The following is a 17,204-nucleotide window of genomic DNA, read 5'->3' on the forward strand; positions in this document are numbered from 1 at the left end:
ACATGTCCCAACTCTCAGACTCAGCATGTGACCCACAAGACCCCTTTCTGAAAGCCCCTGGAGAAGGTCCTGGTTTCCTGAGCCACAGCCTCAGTTTGTGGAGGTGGGACGAGGCTGACAGGAGCAGTGTCCCCTCCTCTAGCCCTGACCGGTTCATAATCCTGATGAAGACGCAACCCTTTGGTTCCCAGCCTGCTTTGGTCCCAATTCCATGCATGTTCATTCTCGAGCACTTCAAGGTAGAAAATGAAAATATATGAGCGGGAGAAAGCCTTGTAATAACTGCAGCATGCCCGCTTTAAAGCAAGTCCTTCGGGTATATTACTTTATCCATAAAGAGAGTTTACGCTAGTGTGAATGCCACATTTTGGTTCCCCTTGCACTGACAAAAATCTTTTTTTTAAAGATCAAAGTGTATGGTGTGCGTATGTGATGTTTGACATTGGACAAAGTACTCTTTTTCAAAACAGACATTTTCCAAAAACATAACTCACTAGACTAATGGGCAGTGAGAAGCCAAAATGACTGCCCCTCCGCCTTCTCCTTGTGTGTCTTTGCCAGAGTCCTTGGGACTTGCCAAATCCGGTCATGCCTGCTTAGCTTGCTCGACTGATTGTGCCAGAAAAGAAAATAAGACACAGATGTATTTGAGCTCTTTGAGATGCCAGTAAGAGAGACAGCTAATGGCTTCATTTCGACCCTCCCCTTCCAGCTGGGCACAGGTGGGGGATAATGAGGTCCCTCTCCCTAATCAAACTCAATTATTTACTACTCTATATAACCGCAAAGACATTCACATTCAGTTCAGAATATAAAACACACCATGGGCTACTTCCAACCACTGCCACTGGGTATTTATAACAAACTCAAGTGGCTAACAGTTTGCCTTGGCAGGAGTTTAAGTGTGTAAAGTTTTGCAAACTGTTTCTGTTCAGATATGTCCTGCTGAAATGGGGTCCCAGGCGGGGGTCCACAACTGTCAGGTCAGTGAACTGCATAACATCTGAGAATGTATTCACCATGCAGTGCAGACAGGATCTGGAAATCAAACGCTTCGTTCTACCGCAACCTTCTGAGAAAGCATCACGTTTTTTTCAACAGCAAGACTGACATTGTATTAATAAACATTACAAGTCACTAGCCTGACATGTACATAGCAGCAGCTGACAGACTCCAACATAAGCTGAGGGGAGAACAGAGGAAATCAAAATGAGACATAGTAACTAAACATGGCCAAAGCGGGTGGATCATGAAACAAATCACATTAATGTCAGAAACGTGAGTCCCAAACTTTTAAGATTCATAGCAACTGAAGCAACAGTCTGGTATAATTTTTGGATACCAGAGTAACTTGATGGTTATCTAAAATATGGGCTCTTATTGTAGGAACAAAGCTATCCTGGCACCATTTCAACAGACAGACATTCCAGGGAGCAAAACATACATATTTAGCTTGTCTGACCTTTAAATTCTTAGAAGTATGTAATTAATGCTTTCCATCTTTATTACTTGCTTCAATATTCCTGTCACTTTAAACAGACACAAAGAAAAATCTTTTCTTTTCTCTAGACAGTAGCTGTTGCCAAAAAGGAAATCAAGTCAGATTTACAAATACAAAATTAAACAGGCTGCATATGTTACGTTTCCATACATGAGGACAATCTGGACAATGAAAATGTTTGCTAATACAACAGAATGAAAAGAAACAACACACAGTTGGTCCTCTATGACTCAAGCAAACAATAAATAACTAGGATAATTTACAGACATATTGTCAGGCCTGATTACAAAGAACACAGGCATATTTTTTTAAAAATTCCCTGCCCTATTTTAGCCCTGCTCCTTACCAAACTGTCTGACCTTGGGTAACTACTTGTCTCTGATCCTCAGCTTATACAGGTGAGTTGCTTATAAGGAATAAATGAGATAACAAGCTATGAGGGGCACCAAACTGAGTGTGCAAAAATGCTCATCCCTCCCCGCCCCCACCACCTCCTCTCCAGACTATCAAGGCAATATCACGTAAGAGCAGGTGAGTTTTCAAACTAATGATATCTTTTCATAAAGGTCTGGTCACTTGGGGTACACTGTAAAGAAAGTATACTAAAACCACCGAGACCCTTTTTGAAAAGCCCTCATACAGAAAGAACAATTAATCTAGGGCATACCTCCTGAAAAAGCAGCTAACTTTTCTTTTTATGCAGACAAGAGAAGCCACAGCCATCTTTGGGAGCCCTCTGGGCCACATTGCCCAAGGCAACCCAGCTTCTGGTACAAGGCCCTCCAACACTGACCCAGTGGTCCATTTCCCAAACAGCAAAATCCTAACTGAAGTCTATATGCTCTGCAGCTTTTGGTTAAAACAGCCCCTTTCCCATTTCCACCTGATATATTAAACACCGAAAGTAAAACACATATGAAAGTGTTAGTCCCTCAGTCGTGTCTGACTCTTTGCGACCCCATGGACTGTATCCCACCAGGCTCCTCTGTCCATGGAATTCTCCAGGCAAGAATACTGGGGTGGGTTGCCATTCCCTTCTCCAAGGGATCTTCCTGACTCAAGGGATTGAACCCAGGTCTCCTGCATTACAGGCAGATTCTATACCAACGGAGCCATCAGAGAAGCCCAAGTAAAACACATATATAGGCAGGGCAATTTAATTAACTGACTTCTGATTTAGGAGAATTCTGTTTTATTGTTTTTGATTTTTCTTCCCTTAAAGCTCTTCTTCCCCACCCAGAGTAGGATGCCAGTGTGAAATAATAATGTCAACAGAGGTAATACAATGACACCACACACATTGCTTTTGTCATCGCCATTTTTTAAACTCAATTCAGTGTCACAAATTCTGATGGAATTAGCTGGGGGCTAACTGCTTCCCTGGTGGCTCAGGTGGTAAAGAATCTGCCTGAAATGTAGGAGATCCAGGTTTGATCCCTGGGTCAGGAAGATCCCCAGGACAAGGGAATGGCAATCCATTCCAGTATTCTTGCCTGGAGAATCCCATGAACAGAGGAGCCTGGTGAGCTACAGTCCATGGGGTCGCAAAGAGTAGGACACAATTGAGCAACTGACACTTTGACTTTTGGGGGATGGGAAGAGATGGACAACGTGAGTTCCTCTCCTGTCCACTCCTCGTCTGACCTGTCCAACGAATGGCCTAGCAGGCCTTGGCTTGGTCATTGCTGGTAAGGAGCACTTCTTTGGATGTTGAAAATCAGCTGAGATCTAGCCCAACTAGTATTAGGGGTTACCTCACCCAGCTCTCTGTCCCCCACTTCTCCCTTCCCATACTCCTGACAGTCAACTTTAGTGCTTAGGCTCAGAGAAGCTAGCTGTCAGCAAGTTAGGGACTCCTGTTTATACATATATTTTGGCTCTGTCCAAAATCAATCAAGAACAATGGATACCTTAGAAATCCGCTTGCTGATCTGGTAAAGGAGGCAGTGTTCACTAACAGGCTCCTAATTTGTACTTCGTTAAGAGTAATCCATTCTCCTTCCCCTAATGACAACTCTATTTCCAGGGGATTCCTGGGGCCCAAGGGCCTGGGAGGAAAAGACCAGTGTAGTCTCAATTCAGTAAGAACACCCACCTCCACATTCTTTTTCACAGAACGCTTTTCCAATTAGGGATTCGTTTAAGTTAACTAGCTCCTCTTTTTAAATGTAAATCATTATGTAATATAATAAGTCATTATCTTTGCATGATGGAACAAGGAGAAATTTGAAACTTTCTTTTATATGAAGAAACATATTCTCTAATTTTTCTATACTGGACATGAATTAATTGTGCAATAAAAAATAACCCAAAGAAAAGTTACACCCCATACCCACCTTAGGGTGAATTATTCAGACTGACAAATCTCTGACAAAAATAACAAATCGTAACCATGTAGTACTTCCTACATACCAGGGCCTGAGCTAATTTTCTGACAGCAGTATTTCCTACCCAAGGTTCAAGGGTCCCCAAGGTCAACAGATGCATTCACAGGCTGTCTTGAGTTTCAGAATTTAAAAATTGTGCTTTTAGTTCAGTGAAAATCATGTATGTATGATTTTCACTGAAAAGCAAAAAGTTATACAGATAGATGTATATAGTGACTTAAACAGCAATAGAGAGAAAAAGATACAGGCCACTTCCAGTTTTCCAGGTTTCCCATTCTCCATCCAGCTGGGGGAGCCTTGAGTCATTGCTTGCAAGAGAAATACCTGGAAGAGCCCCTTAACCTTCATTAGACAGAGGTGAACAAGAAATAAGGGAATGTTCCTGACCCAGGGATCAAACTCATGTCTCTTACATCACCTCCACTGGCAGGCGGGTTCTCTACCACTAGTACCACCTGGGAAGCCAAAACATATGAGGCCAGAGTCAACCAATCAAGCCCACATCCACTCATTTACGTATTTGTCTATGGTTACCTTCTGGAGAAGGCAATGGCACCCCACTCCAGTACCCTTGCCTGGAAAATCCCATGGACGGAGGAGCCTGGTAGGCCGTAGTCCGTGGGGTTGCGAAGAGTCGGACACAACTGAGTGACTTCACTTTCGCTTTTCACTTTCATGCACTGGAGAAGGAAATGGCAACCCACTCCAGTGTTCTTGCCTGGAGAATCCCAGGGACGGGGGAGCCTGGTGGGCTGCCGTCTATGGGGTCGCACAGTCGGACACGACTGAAGCGACTTAGCAGCAGCACCACTGTAAGTCAACTGACCCATTAAAATAATGGACTAATACCTAAAAATACATTCATTGCTTAAAAGGACAAATAATAATATGATAATCTGATGTTTCTTATGAAAATCAGAAATTCAAGTTGACAAGTAAAACATTTAACACCCGTTAAACCCAACATCAGTGGTTTAATTTCAACAAAACATCATCTGTTGCATTAATGTTGTTAATTTGTATTTTATTAATGCTATAGTTTTATTTGCATTTAATTTATAATTTTGTTTCAGTTGCATAAAGATATGGAATTTGTAGCTAGCATTTTATATCTGTATGTGTTTAAGTAACATTATAATAAAACAACTTTGAGCAAACACTGAAGTTTCAGGAGGATTAATTTTCCTTTTTAAAGTGCTTGTTTTAGAAAGGACTTTCAGATCAAAAGACTACTATGATCATATCTTAGTATTTATGTAGAAAAAATTGTATGCTAATGAGAATAATGCTTCTGGTGACTTATTAATAAACAACAGAATTCCAAGCAGAAGCTACTGCTATTGAAATTCCACTACATACATCTTAAAAAAAAAAATCCTAATGACATCTTAGGGCTTCTCAGGTGGTGCTAGTGGTAAAGAAGCCTCTTGCCAATGCAGGAGACACAAGAGATGTGGGTTTCATTCCTGGGTCGAAAAGATCCCCTAGAACAGGAAATGACAGGCAACTCGCTCCAGTGTTCTTGCCTGGAAAATTCCATGGACAGAGGAGCCTGGCAGGCTATAGCCCATGGGGCTGCAAAGAGTTGGACGTGACTGAGCATGCACACATCACATTTTGTGATGGTAAGACTGAAAAGATGGTTTTATGAATTTTATTGGTAGCACTGTAATGGATACATCTTCAGAAGGCTATGTATGTCAATGCAAAGTGAGAATCTGAAGATGTTTTTTACCTTGACCAATAATCCTACTCAGAGGGAATCTTCCTAAGGAAGTTATTCAACAGAAACAAAAAGGATATAGGTACGGACTATCTTTAAAGAGTCCCTTATTAAAACCAAATCAAGGAAACCATCTAAACACCCTGTGACAGGCATCTGGTTCATCTCATACATTGTTCTGTTGTATTGCTCATCACAGTTGAATGCTTTGTTTGACAACCGTCACCCCATTAGACAGAAAGCTCCATGAGAATAAGGGGCTGTCTCTTTGACTTTTTTTTCCCTGCAAAATCAAAGTACTACATTATTAAATGAGTTATTTTATACAATATGAACATCAATATAATTACAATTGTAAAAAAATTTTTTTTATAATAAGGATGGACTGATTTTCAGATTTTCAAACCACAGTCAACTGTACATTTACACAGAATTGCCTTTGCATGAAGCACAAAAAGGAACAGCATAAAAATGAGTGTTTCTGTAGCCCCTTAATTTTTGCTGATCAACAGTTTGTTAGAAAAGTAGCTGCAGGTTTTTACCAAAGGTCTGAGACATTACATAATAAATGTAGATTGCAGGAATTAAGAATGGATATCAAAATATTTGGAATATAATATTAAGTAAAAATGACACAATATGTATGCTAGAACCCAAAGTATAATATATATATACATGTGGAAATGATTATACAAAAATGAAAATAATTATACAGGGATGGAGGAATCATTGGATAAGTTTTAAACTACTTTAAATATTCTTTAAAGTTGTTGTTTTAGTGCCTCCAAAATGTAAAAAGAAGGAAAAATCCTTGCTATGTACACCAAACATGACTTCATGGTACGGATGAAATGACCATGAAGAGTTACCCCCGGCTCACTCCCAGGCACTCAGGTTCCTTTCTTTGCTCAAGGGTAGAAACATCCAAAATACTCGTATATCCTAGGTAGCATAATCCTATTTTTAGTAAAAATTCTGAAACAAAGGCAATATGCTTTTAAAAGACAGGGGAAAGCCCTCTAAAGGGATCCCTCTTCTTGACAGTGCATTTGCTGATTACTAACAGCAGGGGGTGCCAAAGGGACCGCTATTGTCCCCAGGAGATGGCCAGGAGGGGCAGTGTCACGGCCTCCGTTAGAAAAGCTTAAACTGAGAAGACGCTGCAGGTTTTCCCCTAACAACCAGGACATATGTATGAGACTCAGGTGCTCTACACAAGTGGACAAAAACCACATTTTTATTTTAACTAACGTCTGATATTTAGCATTTCCTGGAATTATGAAGGTGGTCAACAAATCAGTCCTATGAGTAGCACTGGTGACTGTCATGAACGGAAACCACAGACAGTGCCATTACAGCGGCGGCAGATGTCTCAAGTGCCATTTACACCTATTACTGGCTTGGAATGAAAGGCCTCAGGCGTTACTGTTAAACCTGCCTCTGGATCTTGTCATTTAACGTATTGATAAAGCCAGTACATATAAGTATATCACAAATTTGTTTAATAATTTGATAACTATTTAAATATAATGGGACTTTCTTGTCGTCTGTGAATATCATTCTCTGCATTTACAAACACTTTTCTGAGAAGAGCTTCTGTAGGCTTTAGCAGACTACCAAAGGCACAGCTAAGGTTAAGAACCTCTGCTCAGACTAAAGGAGAGCAACTAAGAAGAAAATCAAATTTGATTTGAACAAAATTGGAGAGAAAAAGAAATATTTTAAATCACAAAAGAGAAGTGACTGCAACACACATTTTCAGTTTGGATTCCTTGATGAGAAAGAGGAAAACATCAAATTTTTCCTTCATAGGGTCCGAAGTGCCCCAATATTTCCAGGGGCTTTTGTACATAGACATAACTTTTGAGACAGACTTAATACAATTTACCCCCAGGTGCAGTGGATTGGAATACAATGCAAATATTGTCCCCATCTCTCTGGAAGTCATCATTTCATGTTGACTCTCCAGATACCAAATATCATTCATTTGATAAGAAAACCAAAATCAAATCCAAAACCCTAAAAGGTAGAGGTAAGATACTGAGATAAGTAACAGCATCAATACTCACATGCGAACAAAGAGCGACTCTTTGGATGTCAGACCAGGAGATGAATACTTTTCAACCAGGGCCAAAGTACTGAAGCCAAACTTATGAATGGGCTCGTTGGAATCCAGTGGGGGAAAGTCTGTGTCAACCTCCCCGTCATCCTCGGCAATATGCAGGCAGTAGGCGCTGACATTGTCACTGTAGGGAAAATCAAAAAGGTAAGTGAACACCAAGATACGGGAGGGATGCAGAGACCAGAGGTATGGAGGACGGCAAGCCAACCGGGACACTGCTGCTCCTCACCCCGAAGCCTGGACACAGTGACATCTCCCAAACCCTGCTTCCTCTGATAAAGAGAAAACACATACATGGCAGTGCAAAGGAGGAGAGACACAGTATGAGGTGAGAATGTTAATACTGCTCTACTCTTCCAGTGAATATTTAAGGAGCATCTGTTATATATAAGACATGGGACTTAATGCCTGAGATCAAAGATGAGATTGAGTATAGACCCTCAAAGGAAGTTTAGTGAATAGCAGCAGGGGAAAGGAAGTACTACATTAGCTATAAGTGTAAATAAAATAAATACCATAAAAGAGAGACAAAACTATAACGGAGAAAAAATTATTTGAAGGGAGTCAGAGGCCTCTGATTTATGTTCAGGATTAAGAAAATATCTGTGCTCAGAAGAAGTGCTCAGGGTAACCAAGACAGTCTTTACAGTTCTCCTTTTTCTGAAGAATATCAGGCTCTCTTGATAGATCTGATTCTAAACACCAAGGACACTTAACACAGTAAAAGCAAATGACCCAATTTATCCTGATGTAGATAACTAAGCTTCTCAACTATCAACACTTTTGGACTTGTCTCACTTCCCTAGAACGTCCAGTCAGTACTCCCAGACACCAGCTCTGCCCAGTTTAGAACTGACACTCCTCCTTTGAGGAAAATAAAAAGTCAATTTGCTGAAAAAGAGTGGGAAACTGCACCAACATAAAGAAAATTTAACACTGAAATAACTAAAACACTTGAAGATACCCTGCACCAAAGTTCAATCGTGAAATTGCACATCTGCTAGCACTGAGAATTTGAACCTAATAGTTCACAAGGAGGTAGGCGCCTAAATTCTGTGGCTTAAATTTGGAGTTTAAATGATATGATTGATGCTTAAATTAATTAATTGCAAAGTGTATGCTAATTGTTTAATTGGTTGCTTGATCTATATAGATCATTTTTTGAATTAAATGAGTTGATTTACAAAGTTTATTGATTGGATGTGACAATGAATTATTTCACTGACTACCTGATTTGCAATTTTCCCAATTAATGCACAAATCTTTAGCTGCAACTCTGCTTATTGAGAGAGAGCCTACTTCAGGTGATCTATACTCAGTCTGTCATGACTGAGAGATATTTATTATATAAAACAGGTAATAAGGACAGATTAAAATTAATGGGAACTGTAAATTTACTCAATGGATGGATAACAAGAAAGTAATCTGGCTATGTTTGTCACTATAAATTTCATGTGTTTGCAATGCTGTTAAAATTTTTTTAAATTCATCTCTGAGTGGTATGGGAAACTTACCAATCTTTGCAGAAGGTCACCAACTTCAACACAAAACACTTGCAGAAGCAGAAAAAAGCCCTTCGGATGAGGAAAATATCATAGGGTAATAGCTAAGGGCTTTGTGTCCAAAGAGACTTGAGTTTAAACTGAAGCCGCATTGCTCGTGGGCTATGTGAGTTCAGAGAATAAGCTTCATCTCCTTCACATTCCACTTCTACAAAAACGGTACAATTAACCAGATGTGGCTGTGAAGTTTCGATGAGATGATATATGTAGTGCCTAGCATATAACAGAGGTAGAAAAATAAGTGGTAGTAATGATAATAAAGTCTGATGGAAAATAACTTCAACAGTTAGGTCAACCCTGAAGACAAATCGTGGGTGCATACTGGAGCAACAAAGCAGCAGTGAAACTGGGCGGCATGCTCTATGTGCCAACTGGGGTGAATGTGTCTGCTGCGCTCTAGCCTTGGGGCCCGCTGAGCCTCGGGGAGTTTATGAACAGGGAAGACACTGATGAAGCCAGCGATGGACAGCAGATTATTCACTGCTGTGTAAATCATCCTGAGGAATGTCTGTGAGTCCCTAGCACCACAGAGGTTTCAAGGGCAAATAATAAGTCTATTGATCAAAGCGGAAAGCCAATCATTGGTATCAGAAGAATTCTGCTTTGATTGTCATGGGACGCCCCCAAACCCCCTCAAAACAAACTCGGCAAATGTCACAGGCTAAGCTCTGAAAGCCAAAAGACTCACTGCGCCAAGTGCTCTTCTCCCCCAGTTCTTGAATATAAAGTGTGATACCATGTATTCATTCAAAAAGCAACTGAAATGCCTAGGCTATGCTATAGTCTGTCCTGAGCACTGGGAACACAGCAAGGAAAAGAATGAATGGTTCACCCAGTTTTACAAATTAATGGAAGTCTTCTCTGGGTCATCATCAAAGTTTAGCAGTAAACAGGGCTCCCCTACCAAACCCGTAATTGAACATATAAGGGGGGAAATGACTAAAATTCCATATGCTAGCCATGGGTATTGGTTTCTCTGTGCCTGTACACAGGAATCATGAATAAAAGAAGCTACTGTGGTATTCTGACTTCTAAAACTGCTTTAGGACTCCAAATTAGTACCCGTACAACAGCCACTGGTATCATTGGCTACATTCACCGAGTACTATGTGCCAGACACTGTGCAAAGTGCTTTAGATACATGAGCTCACTCTGTCTTCCTACCAACTGTGTGAGTTATTATTACTATTTTACAAATTACAAAACTGAGGCTCAGTGAGGTTAAGTGGTTTGTTCAAGATTAAACAGCAGGTAAGAGACAGAGCTGAGATTCAAACTTAGGCAGTCAAGAGCCCTCACTCTTCACTCCCATCTACCCCTCTGCCAACGCCATGGCGTGTCAAGATTTCCCAAGGTCCTTGTTCCGACAAACTTACAGAAATGCTACATACACTAAAAGGAAAAGGAAACCACGACACGTATTTATAAAACATTAGAAGCTTAGAGAGATTTATTTCAACCTCCTCGCTTTTACAAATAAGAAACAGATGCCTATTTCAAAGAAGAATAAGGTGCCATGATCACCTAATTAAATGGTGGCAAAATCGGTTTCCAGAGAACTCAGGTCTCCTTACTTCTCTTTCATTACACTTTGATCACTTTAGAATTTAGTGGCATTTTGAAGTGGGGAGAGAAAAAGAGAGGCAGCTTTAGGTCCTTGACTCAGAAATATGCCAACTATAGATATCTAGAGCTTTCAAGACGATGAAAATGGTGCACCTCTTCATGACAGTTTGGTGGAAGGAAGAGGGGTTTTCCAGTCAGATCTGGTTTTAATGCTAACACAAACAAGAATGAGCTATGTGGCCAAATCTGTCTGAGTTCCATTTTCTTACTCATAACAGGCTTTCTTTGATTTCCTTAGGAGAATCATTTGGATCTCAAGTTATTCTCCCCTGAGTTCTTACAGAACTTGGCTGTTACTCCTGCATATAACTTACCATACTGCTCTTTTTCTTATTTATACATCTATGTTCTCCTAAAGAGCAAGGATTCTACTGTCTCTGCATTCTCACTTAAGAGTAAAATGAAAAGAAAAAAAAAAGAGTAAAATGGCTGGCATTTATAAGGTACTTAACAAATATTTGTTAAATGAATGAATATATGAATGTGTAGACTGAATCACTCTACCCATGAAAAAAACATAGTGGGTATTATTAATGATGTGTATGTTAATGAGAAGAGGAGAAGTAATAAGGCTTTCTTTTTCTTGCTGGTCACACTGGTATCTGTTAGCCAAATGGGGTTTTCAAGGCAATGCACATGTGTAGAGATTGCAATTCAAGACAAGGAAGAAGGCCCAGGAGAAAGAGAAAACAAAAGAGGCATTCTTACAGTTAATCAAGATGTGAGTACCGGCATCTCAGTTTTCTTATGGAGAAAAAAAAAAACACAATAAGAAATTATTACAACTATATAAAAATGTTCAATTACATACATATAAAAAGACTAGAAGGGACCAAAATGTTTATAAAGATTATGTTAACATTCAAGCAGTGAGCACTTTTTTCTAACTTTCTATAATTTCCAAATGTCCCACAATATATATGTATAACTTTCATTTTCCTTTCTTTATAAAATCCATGGAATTCTCCAGGTCAGAATACTGGAGTGGGTAGCCTTTCCCTTTTCCAGGGGATCTTCCCAACCCAGGAATTAAACCAAGGTCTCCTGCATTGCAGGCAGATTCTTTACCAGCTGAGCCACAAGGGAAGCCCTTCTTTATAAAATACTTAACTAAATTTTTGATAAGGGTAACACATTCTTACTGTGGACAATTTAGAAATATGGAACAAGACAAAGAAGGCTGGGCAATCCTCTCACTTCACTACAAAGAGAAAATCATTCGTCCTAGAGCCTCTGAGCATAGCCAGCCTGATTCACACGTGTGGTCATTTACTCTACCAGGTTTTGGAATTAAGGAGGAAATAACCACAACGACTGCAACAGGGCCTGATAAGGATTAAATGACATAATTAACTGCACAGTGCCTGGCATGGAGAAGGATTCTCATTTTGCCAAAATTTCTTCTACCACATTTAAGTTTCTGATTACACAGAAGATGAACTAACTATCTATCAAGAGTCTTGTGTCTCCCTCCCTACCAGAGGGAGAAGAATGGTCAAAACACTCACAAACAAGTATAGGACAACTGGATCTACAATAAGAGGCTCAATTTTAAGAGCTGGGTTGACATGGATAGAGCAGGTCCTTTGAAGTACCATTGAGTTTGAAAGAGGAATCAAAGTTTAAATAATGAACGGATGTAAAATGGAGCCTGCTGTCAAAAAGAGATCCTTTGGGGGGAAATATTTATCTCCAAAGCTTTAATGAGTACAATTAAATGAATTTCACTTATTCATATCTTATCAAATAAAGCTAAATTTTTCAGTACAAAATTTTATCTCACTGAATTGGTGACCGACATTCACTTTATGTTCAAACGGCAGTATGGCTTTTATGAAGAGACAGAAGCCGTAAGCCCATAAATAGATGGCATTTAGTTCATAAATGAAAATTCAGGAGCATTCCAGGGAGCACCACAGATTTCTACCAAATGTAGAAATTCATTTCTTATCTTCAGAAAATACAAAACACACTAAAGTATGATCATGAGACAGACTAATGTTTGCTCTTTTCAAATGAAAAATGAAATAATGCACGATTCTGAAATATCTAGAATGCTCAATACTTGAGCTTTGCTGTTCAGTTTGGTGAGAATCAATATTAAGAGTATGTCAGGCATTAGCAAGAGAGAAAAAGATTCTGATGGTTGCAGCTCAGAAGTTCATCTCTTTGAAGTCAGAAGTTCAGCTCTTTGAAGTCAGAGTTAAAGATTTTTAAGACTCCCAAGATTTCCTTTTCTCCAAAACACATCCCCCATAAATGGAAAGTAAAACTGATAAATAACATCATAAGACTTGTCAAACCACAGCAACCTCAGACAGGAATAGTTAAATCTAAATTCCCTGGTAAAGTTCTAGGGAGAAAATACCCACTAATTTTTAAGCAGAAACAAGACCTTCATATAGTTCTGTCTGGGCTCCCTCTGGGTCACTTTCTATTGCTGTGTCTTCAAGTCCCCTGACCACTACACGCTTCCTCCTGCCACAGCATCGCTGCCAAACCGTTCCATCTGCCAAATGCCTTGGGCCTCACTTTCTGAGGGAACTCCCCCACTTCCCCCACACCCCTGGTTCCCAGGTGATGCTCTCACAGTGGCATTCCTTCCCTGCAGAGCACTTAAGTCAGCTTCTAAGCAAACATAATTTGGTTTAATTATTTGAATTATGTGCCCATTTCCTTCACTAGCTTGTGGAATTCATGGAAGAGAACCCGTATCTTATTTCACTCACCACTGTACACCCAGCAAAATGCCTGGTATATAGCAAACACTCAATAAATATTTACTGAATGCATGAATGAATACAAATGATAAGTGAAATGAGCCAGTTACAAAGTGCTATTACACTTGATAATTTCTTCTTCCCCACCAAACTGTAAATTTTTTGAGTGCAGCAATTGCATTTCTCTTGTTCTCCATTTTATCCTTGATACCCAGGGTCTGGAACTCCATAAATATTTGCCAAATGAAGAAATGATGAGGGACTTAAGTCTTTGAGATTAAGCAGGGTATCAAGAGAAGAGTGAGAAAGACGTTTCTAAGGAAATGGTAGAAGCAGAAGCTGTATGTCAAGAAGCTGCCAGTTAAAGAATGTGATGTGTTAGAACATGTGGGAGCATAGCTGGGGGTCAAAATGGGAATGGCGCGTCAGGCTGTTATTATTTAGGTAAAGGGTTCTCTGTGATGACTCTAAGGAGTATAAATTAGAAGCAGCAATCAAGAAATGGGAGAAGAGTACATACACCATGGTGGAGATGCAGACACAAAAAAAAGAAAGCGGCGAGGGATAGGGAGTATAAAGAATTCAAACTGCAAAGTTGTCAGAAAACATACAATATAAAGTCAACTGTCCCTAGATACTTTGATAAGCCCATGAGGGCATCAGTGTTTCACAGCATGGTACAATTACATGAGCTATCAGAAAAGGGCTAAAATATGCTATTACTGCTGAATTAACACTAGTATTGGTTGCAATACTAGCTGCTGGAGTTACAGTATTTAGCAACAACAGAAACAAACATTTATGGAGCAGGTGCCATGTATTTTCTCATTTTAATTTTATAACTACCCAGATAGGAAGTTCCTATCCTTGTTTTACACATAGGAAAGCACAGGCTGAAGTAATTCATCCAAGATCACCCTGATGGTCAGTGCCAGAACGCAAACCCAGACAATGGCTTTGAATCCCATACCCTGACCACTACGTTATATACTGATTAAGAAGGCAGATGAAAATGTTACTACAGGTTAGAGAGCTTCTATTAAAAATTACAAAAATTAAGAAACATCAATACTGAATGAGATAAACCTCATCTATCTACAAGGTCCACCAAGTTTCCTAAGGACTCTAGGTAGCTGAGTTTACATGAGAATAAACTGAATCCACAGTAAAATCCGTTGTGTGGCTGTATCATGTGTTGCTATACTCTACAGCTGCACTTTCCAAACTTGTGGTTACTGAGCCCTTATAATGCGTGTGTGTGCGTGTACTCAGTTGTGTCAAACTCTTTGCGACCCCACAGACCGTAGCCTGCCAGATTCCTCAGTGCACGGAATTTTCCAGGCAAGAATACTGGAGTGGACTGCCATTTCCTCCTCCAGGGGAATCTTCCTGACCCATGGATCAAACCCACCTCTCTTGAGCTTCCTGCATTGGCAGTTGGGATTCTTTACCTCTGAGTCACCGGGGAAGCCTCTTGGAAATGTGGCTAGTCTGAACTGAGCTGTGCTGTAAATAGCATATAAACACTAGATATTGAAAACATGATCCAAAAAATAACAAAAACATGTCATTAATAATTTTTATATCAATTACATATTGAAATGATAATAATTCCTATAAGGGTTAGATAAACCATATTATGAAAATTAATTTCACTTCTTGGAAACGTTTTAAATATGTGATTACTAGAAAATTAAAATTGTAAATGTGGCTTACATTTGGAGCTTGTATTATATATTTTTTCGGCTTTATTAAAATATAATTGACATGCAACATGTTTTTCCAGTGGTCATGTATGGATGTGAGAGTTGGACTGTGAAGACAGCTGAGTGCCGAAGAATTGATGCTTTTGAAGTGTGGTGTTGGAGAAGACTCTTGAGAGTCCCTTGGACTGCAAGGAGATCCAACCAGTCCATCCTAAAGGAGATCAGTCGTGGGTGTTCACTGGAAGGACTGATGCTGAAGCTGAAACTCCAGTACTTTGGCCACCTCATGCGAAGAGTTGACTCACTGGAAAAGACCCTGATGCTGGGAGAGATAGGGGGCAGGAGGAGAAGGGGATGACAGAGGATGAGATGGTTGGATGGCATCACCGACTCGATGGACATGAGTTTGGGTAAACTCTGGGAGTTGGTGATGGACAGGGAGGCGTGCTGCAATTCATGGGGTTGGAAAGAGTTGGACACAACTGAACAACTGAACTGAATTGCTTTGACATCCTCACATATTACCAAATGATTACTACCAAGTAGCATTAGCTAGTACCTCCATCATGGGCAGAACATTTGGGACTCTTATAGACTTCTCAGAAAGACTGACTCCAGAAAGAATGAAGATGAAAGAATGAAAAATGAAATAACTCCAGAAAGAAGGAAGAGACAGAGTCAAAGCGATAATAACACCCAGTTGTGACTGGCGATGGAAATAAAGTCTGAGGCTGTAAAGAACAATATCACAAAAGGAACCTAAATGTTAGGTCCATGAATCAAGGCAAACAGGAAGTGGTCAAACAGGAGATGACAAGAGTGAACACTAACATTTCAGGAATCTAAAATGGACCGGAATGGGTGAATTTAACTCAAATGACCATTATATCTACTACTGTGGACAAGAATCCCTTAGAAGAAATGGAGTAGCTCTCATAGTCAACAAGAGAGTCCCGAATGCAGTATTTGGGTGCAATCTCAAAAATGACAGAATGATCTCTGTTCATTTACAAGGCAAACCATTCAATATCACAGTAATTCAAGTCTATGCCCCAACCACTAATGCCAAAGAAGCTGAAGTTGGACGGTTCTATGATGACCTACAAGACCTTCTAGAACTAACACCAAAAAAAGATGTCCTTTTCATCATAAGAGACTGGAATGCAAACGTAGGAAGTCAAGAGATACCTGGAGTAACAGGCAAGTCTGGCCTTGGAGTACAAATGAAGCAGGGCAAAGGCTCAGAGAGTTTTGCCAAAAGAACACGCTGGTCATAGCAAATGCCCTCTTCCAACAACAGAAGAGATGACTCTACACATGGACATTACTAGATGGTCAATACCAAAATCACATTGATCATATTCTTTGCAGTTGAAGATGGAGAAGCTCTATACAGTAAGCAGAAACAAGATCGGGAGCACATTGTGGCTCAGATCATGAACTCCTTATTGCTAAATTCAGACTTAAATTGAAGAAAGTACAGAAAACCATCAGACCATCCAGGTATGACATAAATCAAATTCCTTACGATTATGCAGTGGAAGTAACAAATAGATTCAAGGGATTAGATCTGATAGACTGCCTGAAGAACTATGGACAGAGGTTCATGACACTGTACAAGAGGCAGGGATCAAGACCTTCTCCAAGATAAAGAAATGCAGAAAGGCAAAATAGTTGTCGGAGGACTTACAAATAGCTAAGAAAAGAAGAGAAGCAAAAGGCAAAGGAGAAAAGGAAAGATATACCCATCTGAATGCAGAGGTCAAAAGAATAGTGAGAAGAAATAAGAAAGACTTCCTCAGTGATCAATGCAAAAAAATAGAGGAAAACAATAGAATGGGAAAGACTAGAGATCTC

The 17,204-nt window shown here is 39.9% G+C and overlaps 1 protein-coding gene across 16 annotated transcripts in view; it reads right to left on the reverse strand.

The window, feature by feature from the left end:
* The window catches only part of MAPKAP1 (MAPK associated protein 1), a 233,740-nt gene that overhangs the window by 101,004 nt on the left and 115,532 nt on the right, over nucleotides 1-17,204 (reverse strand). For all 16 annotated transcript variants that reach the window (XM_055541149.1, XM_055541156.1, XM_055541144.1 and 13 more), the window contains one exon: nucleotides 7,681-7,857. In XM_055541149.1, coding sequence (XP_055397124.1) covers nucleotides 7,681-7,857 — 177 coding nt within the window. The remainder of the gene's footprint in view (nucleotides 1-7,680; nucleotides 7,858-17,204) is intronic.

This window comes from Bubalus kerabau, chromosome 11 (assembly GCF_029407905.1).
Source record: "Bubalus kerabau isolate K-KA32 ecotype Philippines breed swamp buffalo chromosome 11, PCC_UOA_SB_1v2, whole genome shotgun sequence".
Classification (NCBI taxonomy): domain Eukaryota; kingdom Metazoa; phylum Chordata; class Mammalia; order Artiodactyla; family Bovidae; genus Bubalus; species Bubalus kerabau.